Below are 20,054 nucleotides of genomic sequence, written 5' to 3'. Positions count from 1 at the left end.
ATAAAAAGAAGGATAGCCAAAAAATTAGCATAGAGGAAAGAACAGAGTTGACCAAAACTAATCTCCCCCGCTTGATAAAGTTTTTTCTTTTCATAATGCTAACCTTCTCTCAATTTTCTCAATCAAAGGAGACCAATCTGTTTTTTTTAATTTTCTAGGTCTCAAAGGAACTCCAAGATAAGTAATAGGAAAATTTCTACTTTTACAATTCAACATAACAGCTAAATTCTGTTGCAAAGTGTCATTATCCTCAAGAGCAATAAGCACACTCTTATTAAAACTTATTTTAAGCCCAGAAGCAAGTTCAAAACAATATAGAATCAATTTTAGCACTGTCAACTGCTCTTTTTTATTTTTGTAAAAAATTAAAGTATCATCCGCATATTGAAGACAACAGATTTTATGAGGCATATTATTTGGACCTAAACCTTCAATAAGGAGAGAATCAATAGCTAAATTCATCATCCTAGTAAAGGAATCAGCTGCCAAGACAAATAAAAGAGGAGATAAATGGTCTCCTTGACAAACCCCTCTCTTTGACATAATCCAACTCCTAATTTTACCATTTATATCAATGGCAGACATACCTCCTCTTAAACACATATTAATCCAATTTAGCCATTTAGCTCCAAATTTTTTGGCTTTCATAACCTCCAAGATGAAATCCCAGTCTAACATGTCATATGCCTTAACAAAGTCTAATTTTAATAAAATCCCTCCTTTTTTGTTATTCTGAAAACAGTCATTTATAATTTCCTGAGCTGCTGTCACCCCATCCATCAAAAATCTATTTTTAATGAAACCAGATTGAACAGGATCAATAAGCTTTTCAAGCTTAGAATTCAACCTATTAGTCAAGACTTTAGTAATCACTTTGTAAATCACATTTAAAAGACTGATAGGTCTGTAATCATTAACCAAGGAAGCCTTATTTTTTTGGGGGATAAGCACAATATGAGCATAATTGAGCCTATTTATTTCCAATTTACCTTCATGAAACTCTACAAACAATTTCATAATATCACTTTTCACTGTTTCCCAAAAAACTTGGTAAAACAAGGCAAAAAAACCATCTGGGCCAGGAGATTTATCACCATTCATATCACAAATAGCTTTATGAACTTCCTCCTCAGAAAAAGGATGTTCTAAATCATTAGATCCTCAATCTTCCAAAGGAAAAAGCTTATTCCAGTCCAGCTGACATCTATAAGGTTCATTTTGACCAAAAATCTGATTATAATGATTTGAAAAAAATCTGTGCAATACCTTCTTCAGAACTGACCTCTATATCATTCACTGTAATTGAAGAAATCAGATTATTTCTTTTCCTGCCATTAGCTATTTTATGAAAATAAGCAGTATTATTATCACCTTCCTTGAGCCAATGTGCTTTTGATCTTTGTTTCCATATCTGTTCTTCTTGAAGTAAGATCTCATTCAACTGAGTGGAAATCTCATTTTTTTTGACTAATTCATCATCCTCCAAATCTCTATTTTCCTCTATAACCTCCCATTCCAACAAATTATCCAACAACTCATTTTTCTTCTTTTTAACACTATAAAAGTCAGACTGAACCCATTGTTTAATATATTTTCTCATAAATCTCAGTTTGCCAACAATATTTTTTGCTGCAGATGCACTTTTGGGTGCACAATTCCACCATACAGGTTTTTTAAAATCATCAGATTGTAACCAAATCTTCACAAACCTGAATTTTTTGACAAACTGTTGATTATCCCCACATTCAAAACAAATAGGAGCATGATCAGATAACTGACTGCACAAACCTTGTTGCTTAGAAAATGGAAAATTATCTTCCCATTCAGAATTAAAGAAAACTCTATCCAATCTAGCCATAGAAGGAGCTCTTCTTTTATTAGTCCAAGTGAATTTCCTACCATGTAAAGGACTATTAATCAGTTCTAAATCATTAATCACCTCCCTAAACTCTTCCATTTCCTTTCTGTGGTTGTTTTTACCTTTTCTTTCAACTGCACTCAAAGTAACATAAAAATCACCCACAACCACCCAAGGTCCTGAAAACCTTGTCTTCACATTCTTAAGTTCTTGCCAAAATAAAGCTCTTTCTCTATTACAATGAGGATCATATACAGAAGAAATAGACCAAACAAAGTCATTTCTCTTATTTTTTAACATGACTGTCAGAACATAATCTCCAGATAAGTCTTGAATTTTTAACCATTTACTACTATTCCGGCCAATCATAATACCTCCTGAAGTTCCAATAGAGGGTACAAAAACCCATTCAAACATGTTACTTCCCAGACTTTTTAAAATTCTGTCATCAACATCACACAATTTAGTTTCTTGAAGACAAATAATCTCAAACTTATTTAAAAGACAAAAATCTTTTACACCAAATCTTTTTGTACTCAAACCAAGACATCTTAACATTCCATGTGACCAACATGCATGAAAAACAACACCACCTCTTATTATAGAAAAGAAGCAGAGCCTACTCCAACGTAGCTCTCTCCTTCTTCATTTGCCTCACTTTTTTTAAGGGGTCAAAGACCCCTTGAGGCTCAAGAATTATAGCACATTTTGAGGCCAAATTTTACATCTCTTTATTAGATAAGGATTCAAACAAAATAGGAACAAAAAAGGAACCCAGGTTAGAAGAATTTTCACCTGATCCACCTGAAGAGACCCCAAGGTTAGAACCATTTTTTGAAGCAGCTCTTGCAGATGCTCTGTCCAAAGCAGACATAGGTTCAAGATCCTCAAATCTGGAACATCTTCTAACATAAGTAATTTTTGAATTAACATTAAGTTCTTGATCAACTGGAGGCAGGCAATTCAGAGGTTGAATCATAAGAACTTCTTTCTCTTTCTCTTTACTAAAAAAGTTCTTGTGATAGCTCTGGCAGCCAAACATCACCATCATTATCCTCACTGATCAAAATGTCTTTCCCTTTATCATTTCCCATCAGAGAAGACACAGGAGATGATTGATCTCTTGTTTCCACATTAACCTTTAGATTTATGTTCTCCTCTACAGCAAACAATTGGTTTGAAAAGTTACCATCACTAATCATAATAGCTTTGTCATTATCATTCTCCCTTAGAATTTCCTCCTCATTATGTTCTTCAATCTGTTCTGGGATCATAACAGACACATGTTCCTTCACCTCCATTTCACAATCTTTATCTTTACTTTCCTCTACCCCAAACAACTGCTCTGAAATGTCAATATTTTCAGTGATAACCACCTGCTCTGGGATTTGCTCCTCAGCTACAATTTTTTTGTAATTTTCTTCCCATTTCCCCCATTCAGAATTGCTCTTCTGATAAAAATTCCTAGTTTCAGCCCATAATCTAGCCGCTGGTGAGCCCCAAGGATTATTTCTCAAATCTTGTCTAACATTCCAAGAACTAGAATCTGAATCTTTCAAAGAAGAGGATCCAGTTCCACTATCATTCCTCCCCTTAAACCACTTATCATTATATGAGCTCTGATTGTTATCTTCCAAATGATCCATTTTTTCTTTTTTCTTTTCTGCTTCCACAAAATCTCCCATAACTGACATAATTGATACCTCTACATTATATTGATTTTTCCCCACCAGAATTTTCAAAACTTTAGGAATATCAATAGATTCCAAGCATCTGATTAGTAAAACAGCATCAATTAAAGCAGTATCAGCACTTGTCAAAGGATCCAGTTCAACCAAATCAGCAAATGGTTTCACCATCAATCCAAAAGCCTCTTTATTCCATAAATGAGGAGGAACCCCTTTCAATTTAATCCAGACCTGAGAATTTCTCTTCTCAATAATATTCCCTTCCCGTGCATTCCATCTCCGAAGCTTAATTTTACAAGAGCGAAGAGTAATAACTCCCATTTTTATCAAATCCTCCATTTGTTTCCATGGTTGAATTCTAACCAACATTTCTCCATTAGTAAAAATCAAATCCTCCATTTGTTTCCATGGTTGAATTCTAACCAACATTTCTCCATTAGTAAAAAGTCTAACATCCCAGTATTTATTCATATCTAACCAACATTTCTCCATTAGTAAAAAGTCTAACATCCCAGTATTTATTCATAGGGAAAAGAGCTCTTAGGTCCAATTCCAACCTTTCTACATAAATATTTCCCCCCTCAACGAACGAAACAACCGCAAAATTTCTGAATTTTTAAAAATCAGAGTTTACCTCTCCTTCAAACTGAAGAATGACAGTAGAGAAACGAGGACGCTCACTAGAAATTTTCTGTTCTGCCTCAAGATCTCCATAATCTCTTGGTCCTTGATCTTGAAATTGGGAACAATTTTCTTGAATTTGTTCTTCCTCTACCACCGATAGGGGTCTTTTACCTTTATCCTGCTTCTGCACTGGATCTTGTATTCTTGAAGATGAAAATGCAAAAGCCACTCTCTCTCGACGCCATTGCCATGGATTTGCTCGACCCACACCACCACCTCTAGGATTTTGCCCAGGTCTTCCATCATTACCAAAATTAACACCTCCACCTCTAAGATTTGGTCGTCCACCACCACCTCTAAGGTTTTGACCAACTCCAAAGCCTCGACCTCTAGCCACAGATCTGGTGCAGTTCCTTGCTTCATGCCCTAATTCTTGACATCTAAAGCCCACCATTGGATCTCTACAATTTCTCGCCATGTGCTTCGATCCACCACAGCGAAAACAGAGCCGATTCCTTCTGTTGAACTCCGCAGAGAGAACTCGAGACTGAGAGATTTTTTTTGGTTGAGACGGCGATTTAGGGTTTTTTTTGACAACCTTTACCCATTCCCCTTCATCATCTCTCACCGTTAAATTTTCTTGGAATTTGTTCCTCTCAATCTCAGCCAAAGGATCCAACCCAACCCCAGTTAAATCTCTAACCCTAGTTTCAGAATTTGTCCCCAAACTAGGCCATGAACCGGGCTTTTGATCAAAACTGGGCCTTGAGAAAAAAGAAAAATCAAAAGATGAGGGTTTTGGAGAATTACCTTCACCCCAAATGTTGAAAGCTACAAATTTTTTCACATTAAAATCCGTTGGCCCATTATCTACCACGAATTCTTCAATCGCCATTTTCTTTGAGATGAAGTCCCGACTATACTAGATGGAGCTTTTAGTTTGTCTTAGTTGGATAATATCTGTTATCTTTTCTACACTTCTCTTTGCCATCTACTTTTTGTTTTGCCTTTTGTTGTCAAATGATAGTTGTGCTAATGGCCACTCCTAATTCTACGGTCTATATCCTTTCTTGGAGTTATTTTTGCTGGGGATCCTGTCCATCATATGGATTTAAGAAGATAGGTTTTCCTGTGATATGTTTAGAACATGGAAAATGCTAATTGTACTGCACTTTTTACACTGCCACTAACAAACATGTGGCGTCCTTTCTTTAAATTTGCAATAAGAAAGTAGTAAATCACCATGTCCTGCCCTTTTGTTTGTGGTAATACCAAAATAGTATGAAATAGAGTACAATTATCATTACTTTTAAAGCGTAAGTGTCTCGAAAAAGAAGAGTAAAAGGGGGGTTAGTTCACGCGCGTTAACAATCCTCAAATGTGGCAAAACTAGAGTCTAAGAAAGATCAGTTTCATTTAGGACGTGTTTGTTTTATTTTCATAAATTTATGGACGGAGATGTTTGGTCGATAAACCATTTTCATAGTTTTGCATGCGTGTTCTAGAAGTGTTTTGTTTGTTTGTTTGTTTAACCTTCACAGCAAGGGGAAAAGTGCACTTCCCCAAAAAATTGTTGTTTGGTATGCGCAAAAAAAGGGAACCAAAAAGGAAAAAGAGAGAAAGAGATAGCTTGTAAAAAGAAGGTTAACTGTAATATCTCTGCACAACATTTAATTACTAAAATAGTAAGTTTCCAGCAGTTTCCGCTCAAAAACCTCTGATTTCAATATATTCCAAAAAACGAGCCACTTTTGAGGTTTTAAGGATTTCAGGATATGGATTTCCTCAAAGTTTTTGTGAGCCAAACATAATTTTGAGGAAACCACTTGAACAAACCTGAATAATTTCAAAGCTGTCAGAGCATATAAACCCCAATATTAGGTTTTTTGGCCGAAAAAAGAAGCCCTTAACTCAGATTTAGGAGAGTTGTTGGAATACAATTTGGAACACACACACACACACACATACAAATATAACATATATATGAAAAGAAATCCGTATAAATGACTATTCTTTTTCCTGTAGAGAACTAATACATTAGTAAACCACAGCATAAAAAGGCTAAAAATTAATGGTTAGATGCGAGGTTTCAAGACAATGCAATACATTAGTAAACCACAGCATAAAAAGGCTAAAAATTAATGGTTAGATGCGAGGTTTCAAGACAATGCAGGATACAATCAGGAAGTAAATTTTAAAGGCTAAAAATTAATGGTTAGATGCGAGGTTTCAAGACAATGCAGGATACAATCAGGAAGTAAATTTTGTATGAAAGCTTCAGTTCAAAAAAAATTGTCCATCATAAGGTTTATTTTGCGTCATGATAATGTGGCTCTCTGTAGACCGTGATTGAACTGAAGGATGCAACCTTAAAAATCTTCATTGAATTCATAGTTAAATCATAAACTTTGTTTCACCTGATGTTGCTATACATAACCAAAAATGAGCGCTTTTACCTAGGGAAACACTTCTAACTTGTAACCATCGACCACTTCTCCGAATTGATTTCTGGTGTTATTAAGGAACTTGTTTCATGCACAACACTATCCAAAAAGGTGATCATATGTCATTTGATTATATACTTTGACCATTGTGCCTTCGCTTGGTGTATTGTATTTTTGCTGCAACCTTGGGGCACTGAACATGAACTAGTAAAATTGTACATGCACAATAAGGATATGTTTTTTTGGGTTTTTTTTTTACTTGATGCCCAAATATTAATACTCGCTGCGCAGCTGAAAGGAGTTGACTGTTAATTTTTTAAGGACCAGGTGTGATACAGACCTCTGGTCATTCTACAATTTACCCTAACAATAATCTAAGATCTTTCTCTGCTCCAAATCAATGGACGCGAAGTTCTTCTTAACGATTTCTCAAATAAGGAAAAAAAATTATGAAGAAAGAAGAGAGAGCAACGCGCACAGCAAATTTAGGATTATGAGCATATGACATAATAAAAGAAGTTACATTATGCTACCCTCGGTTATGGTTCTTTCTTATTTCAGTGGCTTAAAAAAGTATGCATCTTCTGGACTTTTGTGTATGGAAGTGCTACAATAGGGAACTTTTCCTTTGCCTTTGAAATTTTTAACTATGTTGCAAGTTCACTAATGGAATCGATTCGTGTAATTTGATTACAGAACCAAGTTTGCATGTGAAGAAATTTGTATTGAAGGCTCAATTCCTCCCCCAACCTACCATTCGACAAAGAGAACGACAAGATAAGCAGGAAGTCTACAATTTCATATAATATTTCTGTTTCTATTTAATTCTAATCATATCTTTATCTAGTACAAACATACAACGGTTATTTGTGGTAATAATTGTCAGTGTATTGATCTCCGTGACTGAAGACAGGTCCGAGACAGGGTCTGGATGGGAATCTTCTAGATAGGCATCTGAAGCTGATACAAGATCAGGAGAATCTTCTAGCGTAGATCCACATGACGGGTTCCCACTTGGCATGGAGACCTTTGGTGGTCTGGTTTAAGTGTCCCACTCTGTGGTGCAAGCCCCAGGAGAGAGCAAAAGACCAGGTACCAGGGGAGGCCCACTTCACTTCTTCATTCTCTTCTATACGAACGAGAGGAAAGACGCCTTAGCAGTAACTCCACTTGTTAGATCAAGAAGCCACCCATGGTCTCGGGCAAGAAAGACACCAACCCTTCAAGTAGATAATTGAAGAAGTTGGTTCAGTGAGGCTTTTTCAAATTGTCATTCTGGGGGGGAACTATATTTGAGAACCCTTTATGTGAAGACTTACCTGTTGCGCGCAGCGGAAATTTTGGCAGCACTTCGGCAGCACAACAAGAGAGTCAGATCACAATAAGAATTCCCGTCTCACCAAGGAGACAAGAATCTGAAGCGGATATCTCAACCAAGTGAGATATCGGCTCTTCCTCTCATCAGTTCTAGGACTGACCTGTCGAGGGAAAGCCCCTGCTTGCACAATGCCTGCAGTGACTTTTCACCTGTATGCCCTAGCCTGTAGTGCCAAAGTCTGCTCATGTCCGCCTCTGAAATCGCCGAAGCAACCTGGCCAATCTCGGTGCTCCCCTTCAGATAATATAAATTATGATTTCGGACTCCCTTCATCACCACCAAAGATCCCTTAGTAACCTTTGCTACAGCATCCTCAAAGGTCACCCTGAATCCCTTCGCCTCCAAAGCCCCCACTGAGATAAGATTCTTCTTAAGTTGAGGAACGAATCTCACCTCCTTCAGCTCACGGACTACTCCATCGTGCATCCGAATCCTCACAGTACCTATCCCACGAACGCCACAGGATTGATCATTTCCCATGACCACAACACCCCCATCGAGTCTCTCAAATGATGAGAACCAATCTCGCCTAGGAGTCACATGATAAGTAGCGCCAGAATCAAGCATCCACTCCGATGCATCCAAATGGTTCACCTCCGGAGTAATCAAAAGAGAAAAGCTCGAATCATCGGAATCATCGCCTTTCGCAACATTCACCTCATTGGCCTTCGGGCCCTTATTCTTGCTATTCTCCTTTTCTTTGACTTTCGGGCAGTCTCTCTTCCAATGTCCCTGCTCCTTGCAGAATGCACATTGGTTCTTTGTTAATTGGTGGCGGCCTCTAGACTTTGACCTCCCTCTGTTACCACCTTTTGGATATGGGCTTCTACCTCTCGTCGACAAGGCCTCGCCTGAAGTGTTAGCACGGGAAGTCTCCTTGTCCTTCCTCCTCAAATCGTAGTTCGTCAAAGCGTTAGTCACTTCACTATAGCTGATAGAAGATCTCCCGTTCAACAAAGTGAGCACGAAGGTATCATACTCCTCATCGGGTAAGGAGCCCAAATCTGATATCTTCTCATCAACATTCGCCAATTCCGACAACAACTTAGTATAGTTGTTCACATGAGCCGCTAGCGAGGTGCCTCTGGACATCTGAAATCTGAAGAGTCTTCGCAGCAAGTGCAACCTGTTCTCAACACTCTTTGTGAGATACTTGTTGTTGAGAATTTCCCACATCTTCGTTGTAGACGTCACCCCAATCACATCATATTTCAGCTCCTGTTCCAAACAGTACCTGATCACCCCACAAGCGTCCTATTCATTTTCTCCCATACCGTCTCATCATATTTAGATGGCCTCTTGTGGACCATGATGGTCTCTTCCAAATTCTGAGCATTAAGCGCATCCTGTACGTCGCTCATCCACAAACCAAAGTTGATTTTGCCGTCATACTTCCCCACACTAATTTTGGTGTTTTGAAAACCAACTTGTATTGTACCCGCCATCGATTTGCTGCTTTCACCTTCTTCTCCCATTGCGAACTAACTCCAAAATTGTAGAGAAAGAACAAATTTGATAGAATTAGGAACCACCCAACTGAACCCTAGATCGGATTCCAAATAGATCTCCTATCCACACGAGGAAAGCGAAATCTCCAACGGCAACTCCTAATGCTATCTCCACTGAAGCCTAGAATTTCAAGAATCAAGCTTCATACAAGAATCTTCCTCCACCAAAAAACCCTAGATCTGAAATCTGGGCTCTGATACCACTTGTTGCGCGCAGCGGAAATTTCGGCAGCACTTCGGCAGCACAACAAGATAGTCAGATCACAATAAGAATTCTCCTCTCACCAAGGAGACAAGAATCTGAAGCGGATATCTCAACCAAGTGAGATATCAACTCTTCCTCTCATCAGTTCTAGGACTGACCTGTCGAGGGATCCTAAAAGCTATTACAAATCACACAAATAGCGATACAACCAATTTTACGTGGTTCGGCAAATTGCCTACGTCCACGGGGCAAGGAGGGGGGAGATCTACTAATAGAGGGAGGGATTACAACTAGGGTTTACAATCACTCACAAACTAAACCCTCAAACAAACTCTCAAATCCCTCACAATAACTCTCTACAAAAGGATGCACAAAACCCTAAAGGGACTGCTCAAGATCTCAACACGCTGTTTTTCTCCTCTGTTTTCTTCACCTGCAGCCGCAAAAGAGAAAAAAAACCAAGCCGAAAAAAAAAATCAAAACTCCTGCGCAAAAAATCACACGAAACCCTAGAAAGCTATTTATAGCTTCGTGCGGAAACCTGGGTTCGGGTCATGGGCTCACTCATGCGGTTGCTTTTTTTTTTGCCGAATTCACGTGGTGGTGTGGCCCACCTCACGAAGCCGCTTTCACAATTCTCCACCTCGGTGAAGTTTTCTCAAAACCGAGCCGACACCAAAACAACCAAATGTCCCACTTGTTGTGTCCAGTACGAATTCAATCCACAACAAGTTGAGAAACCCGAACGAGAGTCCAAACAATCTCACCCCCATCAACTAATCCAAACCGGCTGCATCTGAAAGACTGCCTACGTATCCTCTTGCCCAAGGAATCAAGCCGAACGTAGTTCACCCAAATGGCCGTCAACGGCCTCAACAATCACAAATATGCAACAAGCTTCGACAATGAGCAAACTTGTTGCTCGGAACCACCTTAGTGAGCATATCCGCCGGATTATCCTTCGTGTGGACCTTCACAATCTCCACATCGCCATCTTCAAGAACATCCCGAACGAAGTGATAACGAACGTCAATGTGCTTCGTCCTCGCATGAAAAACCTGATTCTTCGCCAAATATATAGCACTCATGCTATCACAATGAATAGTGACGGACCTTTGCGATATACCAAGTTCCTCCAAAAGTCCTCGAAGCCAAATAGCCTCCTTCACAGCCTCCGTAACTGCCATATACTCTGCCTCCGTCGTAGACAAAGCCATCGTCGACTGTAAGGTGCATCTCCAACACACCGGCGCACGGGTCAAAGTGAAAACATACCCCGTCGTAGACCGGCGCTTTATCTAAATCCCCGGCATAATCCGAATCAACATAGCCAATGCATAGCTGCCCACCTGTAGTGTCCCGCTCATAAACTAAACCAACATTGAGCGTACCTCAAATGTACCTCAAAATCCAGTTCACGGCGTCGCAATGACCCACTCCTGGATCATGCATGTATCTCGAAACCATGCTTACCGCCTGTGACAAATCCGGTCTCGTACATACCATCGCGTACATCAAGCTCCCAACCGCACTCGCATATGGAGTCTTCGACATCAACTCTCTATCTTCAACTGACTTCGGTGAAAGACCAGCTGAAAGCTTCAAATGGGCTCCCAATGGTACACTAACTGGCTTCGTATCCATGCTAACATGGAATCGCTGTAGGATCTTCTTCAAATAAGCCACCTGTGTCAAACAAATTCTGCCCTTCTTCTTGTCTCTGCCGATCTCCATCCCTAAAATGCGCTTCGCCACCCAAGTCTTTCATCTCAAACTCATTTGATAGCTGAACTTTCAATTCATCTATAGCCGACCTGGAAATAGAGGCAACCAACATGTCATCGACATAGAGCAACAAATAAATATACGCACCTCCTTTCAACTTGCGAAAATATACGCAAGGATCAAACTGGCTCCGAGTGTACGAATGACCAAGCATAAAACCATCAAATCGCCTATACCACTGTCGAGGAGACTGTTTCAAACCGTATAGCGATTTCTTCAATCTGCAAACCAACTTATCTTTCCCTGCAGCTCGGAATTCCAATGGCTGAGTCATATATATTTCTTCATCAAGATCACCATGAAGAAATACCGTATTCACATCCAACTGATCTAACTCCAAACCATACTGTGCCACAAACGCTAGCAAAATCCGAATCGAAGAATGCTTCACCACCGGAGAGAAAACCTCATTATAATCTATTCTTTCCTCCTGTGCATAGCCCTTCGCAACCAACCTAGCCTTGAATCTCAACGGAGTGCTTTCAATGCCCTCCTTCTTCGTGTATACCCACTTGCAACCAATTGCCTTCCGCCCCTTTGGAAGCTCAACAAGCTCCCATGTATCGTTCTTATGAAGAGATTCCATCTCCTCCTGCATAGCCCCCTGCCACGAATCAGCCTCCGAACTCTGCTCGGCCTCTCTGAATGTAGTAGGCACCATCTCATCGATACTCTCCACCGGAAGTGCATACGCAACTGTGTCGGCATACCGTGCTGGCATCTGTATATTTCTCCTCTGTCTCCGAACCGTAATAGAATCCTGAACCTGAGCCGTCGGTTCCTGATCCTGCACATTTGTACTCGTATCCTCCGTGTCACCGTCGTGCTCGCCTGGCGTCACCTCAGTCGGCACCTGCATGGATACTTTACTATCTGGACAATGTGGAGCTGCATCGATCTCCACCACCTGCGATATCTCCTCCGTCAGATCGCTCTCCACCTGATGAGAGCTAGGAAGCTTCAAGATAGAAGCTTCATCAAACGTGACGTCCCTACTCAGCACAATCTTCTTATCAACTGGATCCCAAAGCTTGTATCCCTTGACACCATGCTTGAATCCTACAAATATGCCTTCCTAGCTCGAGGGTTGAGCTGGTCATAGTCATGTGCTGGCTTTCCCGACCACATCTCCATAGGGGTTTTCCCCTCAATCGCAGATGAAGGCAGCCTATTAATGAGGTGGCTCGCATATGTAAGTGCCTCAGCCCAAAAGATCTTCTCCAAACCACTCTGCGACAATAAGCATCGGATCTTTTCCAGTAAAGACCGATTTAATCTTTCTGCCACTCCATTTTGCTGCGGTGTATGACTAACTGTGAAGTGTCTCTCTATGCCCTCGTCTCGACATAGCTGCTGAAAGGGATCAGAAGTATACTCACCACCGTTGTCGGATCGCAACGTGTTGATCTTTCTCCCAGTCTGCAGTTCCAATCTCTTCTTCCACTCCACAAACAAATCTAGGACTTCACTCTTCTTCGTCATGGTGTACACCCAACAACGCATAGAATAATCATCTACAAAAGTGACGAACAATGTCGACCACCAAGTGATGTAGTCTTGGTGGGACCCCAAACGTCTGTGTGCACGTAATCCAGGATGCTCCTCGTCTGATGAATGGCAGTCCCGAACTTCACCTTCGTCTTCTTGCTAAGAACACAGTGCTTACAGAACTCAATCTTCCCACTCTTGGCTCCCTTCAATAGTCCCTGCTTACACAATGCCTGCAGTGATTTTTCACCTGTGTGCCCCAATCTATAGTGCCAAAGTCTGCTCATGTCCGCTTCTGAAATAACCGAAGCAACCTGGCCAATCTCGATGCTTCCCTTCAGATAATACAAATTTCGATTGCGGACTCCCCTCATCACCACCAATGATCCCTTAGTAACCTTCGCTACAGCGTTTTCGAAAGTCACCTTGAATCCCTTCGCCTCCAAAGCTCCAACTGAGATAAGATTTTTCTTCAGTTGAGGAACAAATCTCACCTCCTTCAACTCACGGACTACTCCATCGTGCATCCTAATCCGTACGGTACCTATCCCACAAACGCCACAGGATTGATCATTTCCCATGACAACAACGCCCCCGTCGACTTTCTCAAAAGATGCAAACCAGTCTCGCCTAGGGGTCACATGAAAAGTAGCGCCGGAATCAAGCATCCAATCTGATGCATCCACATGGTTCACCTCCGGAGTAATCAGTAGAGAAAAGCACGAATCATCGGAATCATCGCCTTTCGCAATGTTCACCTCATTGGCCTTCGGGCCCTTTTTCTTGCTATTCTCCTTCTCTTTGAGCTTCGGGCAGTCTCTCTTCCAATGTCCCTGCTCCTTGCAGAATGCACATTGGTTCTTTGTTAATTGGTGGCGGCCTCTAGACTTTGACCTCCCTCTGTTACCACCTTTTGGATATGGGCTTCTACCTCTCGTCGACAAGGCCTCGCCTGAAGTACTAGCGCGGGAAGTCTCCTTATCCTTCCTCCTCAAATCGTAGTTCGTCAAAGCGTTAGTCACTTCACTATAGCTGATAGAAGATCTCACGTTCAATAAAGTGAGCACGAATGTATCATACTCCTCATCCGGTAAGGAGCCCAACAAAATAATCGCCTTGTACTCATCCGATATCTTCTCATCAACATTCGCCAAGTCCGACAACAACTTCGTATAGTTGTTCACATGAGCCGCAAGCGAGGTGCCTCTGGACATCTGGAATCTGAATAACCTACGCAGCAAGTGCAATCGGTTCTCAACACTCTTCGTAAGGTACTTATTGTTGAGAATTTCCCACATCTTCATCGCAGACGTCACCCCAATCACATCATACTTCAGCTCCTGTTCCAAACAGGACCTGATCACCCCACAAGCGTTCCTATTCATTTTCTCCCATACCGCCTCATCATATTTAGGTGGCCTCTCGTGGACCATGATGGTCTCTTCCAAATTCTGAGCATTTAACGCATCCTGTACGTCGCTCATCCACAAACCAAAGTTGATTTTTCCGTCATATTTCACCACACTAATTTTGGTGTTTTGAAAACCAACTTGTATTGTACCCGCCATCGATTTGCTGCTTTCACCTTCTTCTCCCATTGCGAACTAACTCCAAATTGTAGAGAAAGAACAAATTTGATAGAATTAGGAACCACCCAACTGAACCCTAGATCGGATTCCAAATAGATCTCCTATCCACACGAGGAAAGCGAAATCTCCAACGGCAACTCCTAATGCTATCTCCACCGAAGCCGAGAACTCCAAGAACTAAGCTTCACACAAGAATCTTCCTCCACCAAAAAACCCTAGATCTGAAATCTGGGCTCTGATACCACTTGTTGCGCGCAGCGGAAATTTCGGCAGCACTTCGGCAGCACAACAAGAGAGTCAGGTCGCAATAAGAATTCTTGTTTCTCAAAGGGAACAAGAATCTGAAGCCTATATCCTATCAAAGTAGGATATTAGCTCTTCCTCTCGTCAGCTCTAGGACTGCGCGTCGAGGGACCCTAAAAGCTATTACAAATCACACAAAAGCAGTACAACCAATTTTAACGTGGTTCGGCAAATTGCCTACGTCCACGGGGCAAGGAGGGGGGAGATCTACTAATAGAGGGAGAGAATACAAATAGGGTTTACACAAGAATCCAACAAATAAAACCCTCACACAAAACTCTCAAACCTCTCACACAAACTCTCTCTACAAAAGATGCTCAGAACTCTCTTGACGGCTGCTGAAAACACCTCATGCTTCTGCGGTTTTTTTTTTTTTTTTCAGCCGCTTCTTTGTCCCAGCAGCAAAAAACACCAGCGATCAACCTCCTTGGCACACGTTTCCCAAAACCCTAGAGACACATTATATAGGTGCACAAACTAATTCGGGTGGAGTTTTTTTCATCACTTCATTAAAATTTGATATTTGCACATGAATGAAGTATGAGAATGTATTTTACATTCTGACATCCGTGGGAACAAGTTATCTTCCTAAGCTGATAATTTCTATTCTAATCACAATTAGCAGTGACTAGTGAGGGGTTTTGATTTCAAATTATTAATCTTTTTCTTTGAAATGTCAAGGTGAAAATTTTATAACTGCGCTATCGTTGTGATGTTATAATGCGCATAAATCAGTATCAATGGGAACAGCTTGGCTCTTTGGGTGTTCCTCTGAAGCAAACATTAGAGCTAGCTTTGTGGCTGTGGCCCTTGCGAGTTTGGAAAAGAACAAGGAGAGAAAGAGGAAGAAGGCGAAGTGACATGTTAAACGTCAGCTGTTGAATTTTCGCAGATTGAAGCAGAGATGATTCATGCTTGATATTGAAACGGAGAATTTTTGAAATGGGCTGCTTTTAGAAAATATTTAGCAAAACCGACCATTCTGCTAAATATTTAGCAAAACCGACCTCTTTTGACTATAGCTCATCAAAACTGGCCAAAAAGTTGTCGGTTTTGTTGAATTTGAGTTTTAAAACACACGGGACTAGTAGTCTCGTGTGTTTAGTAGCCTCTAATCGGCCACTAAATTAAACTCAGAAAACCCATAGGATTACAAGTCCCGTAGGGTTTTTTTTCACAAATACAAAACCGGCCACTATACTTTCACTCCAACAAATGGAACTGCACCCTTAGGTCGGCCCTCCTCCCCAACCTCCGGCGATCCTTCTCCCTCGCCTTCGGCGACTCTCCCATTGTCGTCTCCGGCAGGGCCCTAATATTGTCATCCGAGCTCTTGTCCTCCCATACCTCCGCTCTCCTCTCCCACTTCCACGCCTACTACCATACCCTCGACCTCACCACCCGCCACGACGCCTTCCAAATCCTCTCCCCCCCCCCCGACGCTGCCCGCTTGAGGCCCCCTTTCGCTCTCCCCACACCCCGACGCTGCCCGCTTGAGGCCCCCTTTCGTTGGCTCGGCGATTTCCACCCCTCCCTCTTCACCAACCTACTCTGGACCCTCACCATCTCCTCCTCCTCCCAATCCCTCGTCATCCCCAAGATCGAGCAGCTGGAGCGTGGGATCCGCCTCATGGCCCCCTCCAACGCCGACAGGTTCCGCGACGTCTGGGATCTTGGCATGTATCCCTGTTTCAAGGTAGTAACAATGCATACTGTTTCTAAAAAGTAAAGACTTAAAATATTAAAATATAAAACAATATATTTGCTTCCATTCTTCAACTAGATGGCATTTGTATACATTAAACTTTTTCTTGTGTTGCACAAATATTTTCAGTTTAGCACTTTACCAGATAGTGACTACAATATTTCAAGAAGATAGGTTTTCCTGTGATATGTTTAGAACATGGAAAATGCTAATTGTACTGCGCTTTTTACACTGCCACTAACAAACATGTGGCGTCCTTTCTTAAAATTTGCAATAAGAAAGTAGTAAATCACCACGTCCTGCCCTTTTGTTTGTGGTAATACCAAAATAGTATGAAATAGAGTACAATTATCATTACTCTTAGAACGTAAGCGTCTCGAAAAAGAAGAGTAAAAAGGGGGTTAGTGCACGCGCGTTAACAATCCTCAAATGTGACAAAACTAGAGTCTAAGAAAGATCAGTTTCATTTAGGACGTGTTTGTTTTATTTTCATAAATTTATGGACGTAGATGTTTGGTCGATAAACCATTTTCATAGTTTTGCATGCGTGTTCTATAAGTGTTTTGTTTGTTTGTTTGTTTAACCTTTACAGCAAGGGGAAAAGTGCACTTCCCCAAAAAATTGTTGTTTGGTATGCGGAAAAAAAAAGGTAACCAAAAAGGAAAAAGAGAGAAAGAGATAGCTTGTAAAAAGAAGGTTAACTGTAATATCTCTGCACAATATTTAATTACTAAAATAGTAAGTTTCCAGCAGTTTCCGCTCAAAAACCTCTGATTTCAATATTTAGGAAACCACTTGAACAAACCTGAATAATTTTTAGGAAACCACTTGAACAAACCTGAATAATTTCAAAGCTGTCAGAGCATAGAAACCCCAATGTTAGGTTTTGGCCAAAAAAAGAAGCCCTTAACTCAGATTTTAGAGAGTTATTGGAATACAATTTGGAATACACACACATGCACACATACAAATTTAACATACATATGAAAAGAAATCCGCATAAATGACTATTCTTTTTCCTGTAGAGAACCAATACATTAGTAAACCACAGCATAAAAAGGCTAAAAATTAATGGTTAGATGCGAGGTTTCAAGACAATGCAATACATTAGTAAACCACAGCATAAAAAGGCTAAAAATTAATGGTTAGATGCGAGGTTTCAAGACAATGCAGGATACAATCAGGAAGTAAATTTGAAAGGCTAAAAATTAATGGTTAGATGCGAGGTTTCAAGACAATGCAGGATACAATCAGGAAGTAAATTTGGACTCGAGTCCAACAGATTTGAATTTGCATATAACCATCTAAGTCTCAATAGTGAAACATTGACCTCAGGCATACAGTGTTGAGCCGCATTTCAAATGCTAAAACTTCTCAAAAAGTCACATATCATGCTTCAGTTAAAATGTTTGAATCCAAGAAAAACTATGGCAAACGTCTACTGCTTCCATGAGAAACAGTGTAGAGAAGAGAGTCTGAAGCAGGAACAAAAACGCAAACTAAATGAACAAATCCAAGAACCTCATAAGCATGCAACTAACACCAGAAATTATTGATATTTACCCAATATATGATATGGTATAATATCCAAACTATAGAGTTTGATAACTCAGTTCATGTCGATGAGCTTAGAACTCTCAACTATAATATTACAGGGGTTCTATGTACACTTGTTTTGTACAACAAACAAAACTGGATCCATGGAAGGATATTTAGAAAAAAGAAAACTATTCATCAGTTGTATTTTCCCTCGGCAAAGTTCTTTCAGTTTCTACAATTATGCAGTTGTTCGAAGCAAAACTCTGTAGGTCAGCACCACTCGACTCCAGATCAAACGTTATAATGCTCTCAAAAGAAAACTTTCGAGTCCATAATGACTGGATCACTGCGAAATACTTGCACTGGCCCTTCATATAATGTCTTTGCTTATACCTTCACTTGTACATAATGACTCTTAACTTGCTATGTTTTCACTTTCCTATTCATCACATCATGATAGTATAAAAGTACGAAAATCGGCTGTCCTAGAATAGAGAAGAAGAACCAGAAGATCATGTTTCCCACCTGTAAAATTTGCTAAGTATAATGTTGGAAGAGGAGATTTAGATTAAATGAATAGTATGTCAACTAGTTGAAAAAACTTTCATGTTGCACTGCCAATTATAGGAAGATGAAACTTTATGCAATTAAAGTTAGAAAATCTAACACAAAATGTCAGGGGAGTGCCAATAAGTACATACCATAGAGTTTCTGAATTTCTCCTGAAGGTACTTTGTCAAGATGGCCAGAGGAATCTGGCGAAGAAAATAAGACAGGAAACACTGGTCAACAAAACTAAGACATATTTTCTATTTTAATCATTTTGAAGATGATTGTAACTTTTCAGAAAGTAAAACTTTGACACTAGACTTCTAGTGTTAAAGAGTACTTGGAACAACAAAAACCTGCTGTTAATGGATTTTCCATATCAACACCTACAATCTTCTCTAGTCACCCATTTTTTGTGAAATCTTAATTCAAACAACAGTGCTACTAATTACCTTACTCTCTTTTTCCATGTCTGCTAAGGTATTGCATGTTCTCTTTCATTTATTTTCCTTCGGTATTTGGTGGTTTACATGCCCAACACAAATCCCCGAGAAGATGTGCTTCCAAAAGTGTCAACAAGCATCCTAAATTGACACTCCTATGAATCAAGAACATAACTGGAAGTGGAAGGCATGTGTCAAAGAGTGTCTAAAGAAGTGATGACGTCCTACCTGTGTCTTGGGGTGTTTGACACATTTTTAAGTTTCATTTAAAAGCTTCCATGCTAATCACAGAGCTGGCATAATAGATAACATGCGTATCAAGCACAAGTTCTATGGGGATATGAAGGAAGTTAAATATACAAGACCAACCACTACATCCCTCACTAAATTTAGAAAGAAAAATGCATTTGGGAAATGCCCTTCTTGTTGAGTATATCCATATCGGGTCAACTCCTTTAAATCATGTAATGCCTATACATTTGATGTCTTTCCAATTTTATCTTGTCTTGTAGACTTTATTTTTGAGAGCGACCCATTGTGCTTCATATGAACAAATAAAAGACCACTAACGTTATTCCGTCTTTAGCAGAAAACTTTCAGTTTCTTACTTTCAAGGGAATGAAGCGCATATATTTCAAGGTATATTAACAAAAGTATTTGACATCATATAACATGTTGGATTTAAGTCACATTAACAAAAAAAAAAGATGTACCTGGACCATTATCCCTATGAAAGCCCAAAATTTGAATATATGGCAGGGTACAGCTACACATAGCTGGAAAGGAACAAAAACATGGTTAAGAGAAACAATTCAGAAAGGAAATAAACAAACTCTGCAGGATTCATGGTTTCTTTATTTCTTTATTTTCGATGTTTATGTTGGTTGGACTTTTTCGTGTTTTGTGTGTGCCTTTTTTTTTTTTTTTTTTTTTTTGGGGGGGGGGGGG

General features: G+C 40.2%; 1 protein-coding gene across 2 annotated transcripts in view; it reads right to left on the bottom strand.

Annotated features, from left to right (window-relative positions):
* LOC109828648 (diacylglycerol O-acyltransferase 1) overlaps positions 18,103-20,054 on the bottom strand; it is a 25,237-nt gene continuing 23,285 nt past the window's right edge. Inside the window, exons 14-16 of one of the 2 annotated variants that reach the window (XM_020395603.1) lie at positions 19,820-19,882; positions 18,816-18,869; positions 18,103-18,651 (exon numbers count right to left, since the gene is read on the bottom strand). In XM_020395603.1, coding sequence (XP_020251192.1) covers positions 18,538-18,651; positions 18,816-18,869; positions 19,820-19,882 — 231 coding nt within the window. In that variant the 3' untranslated portion in view covers positions 18,103-18,537. The remainder of the gene's footprint in view (positions 18,652-18,815; positions 18,870-19,819; positions 19,883-20,054) is intronic. The other variant, XM_020395608.1, reaches the window with a different exon arrangement.

Source organism: Asparagus officinalis, chromosome 1, assembly GCF_001876935.1.
Source record: "Asparagus officinalis chromosome 1, Aspof.V1, whole genome shotgun sequence".
Lineage (NCBI taxonomy): Eukaryota > Viridiplantae > Streptophyta > Magnoliopsida > Asparagales > Asparagaceae > Asparagus > Asparagus officinalis.
Note: the sequence above shows the minus strand (reverse complement) of the source record. Positions and strands in the feature narration are given on the sequence as shown.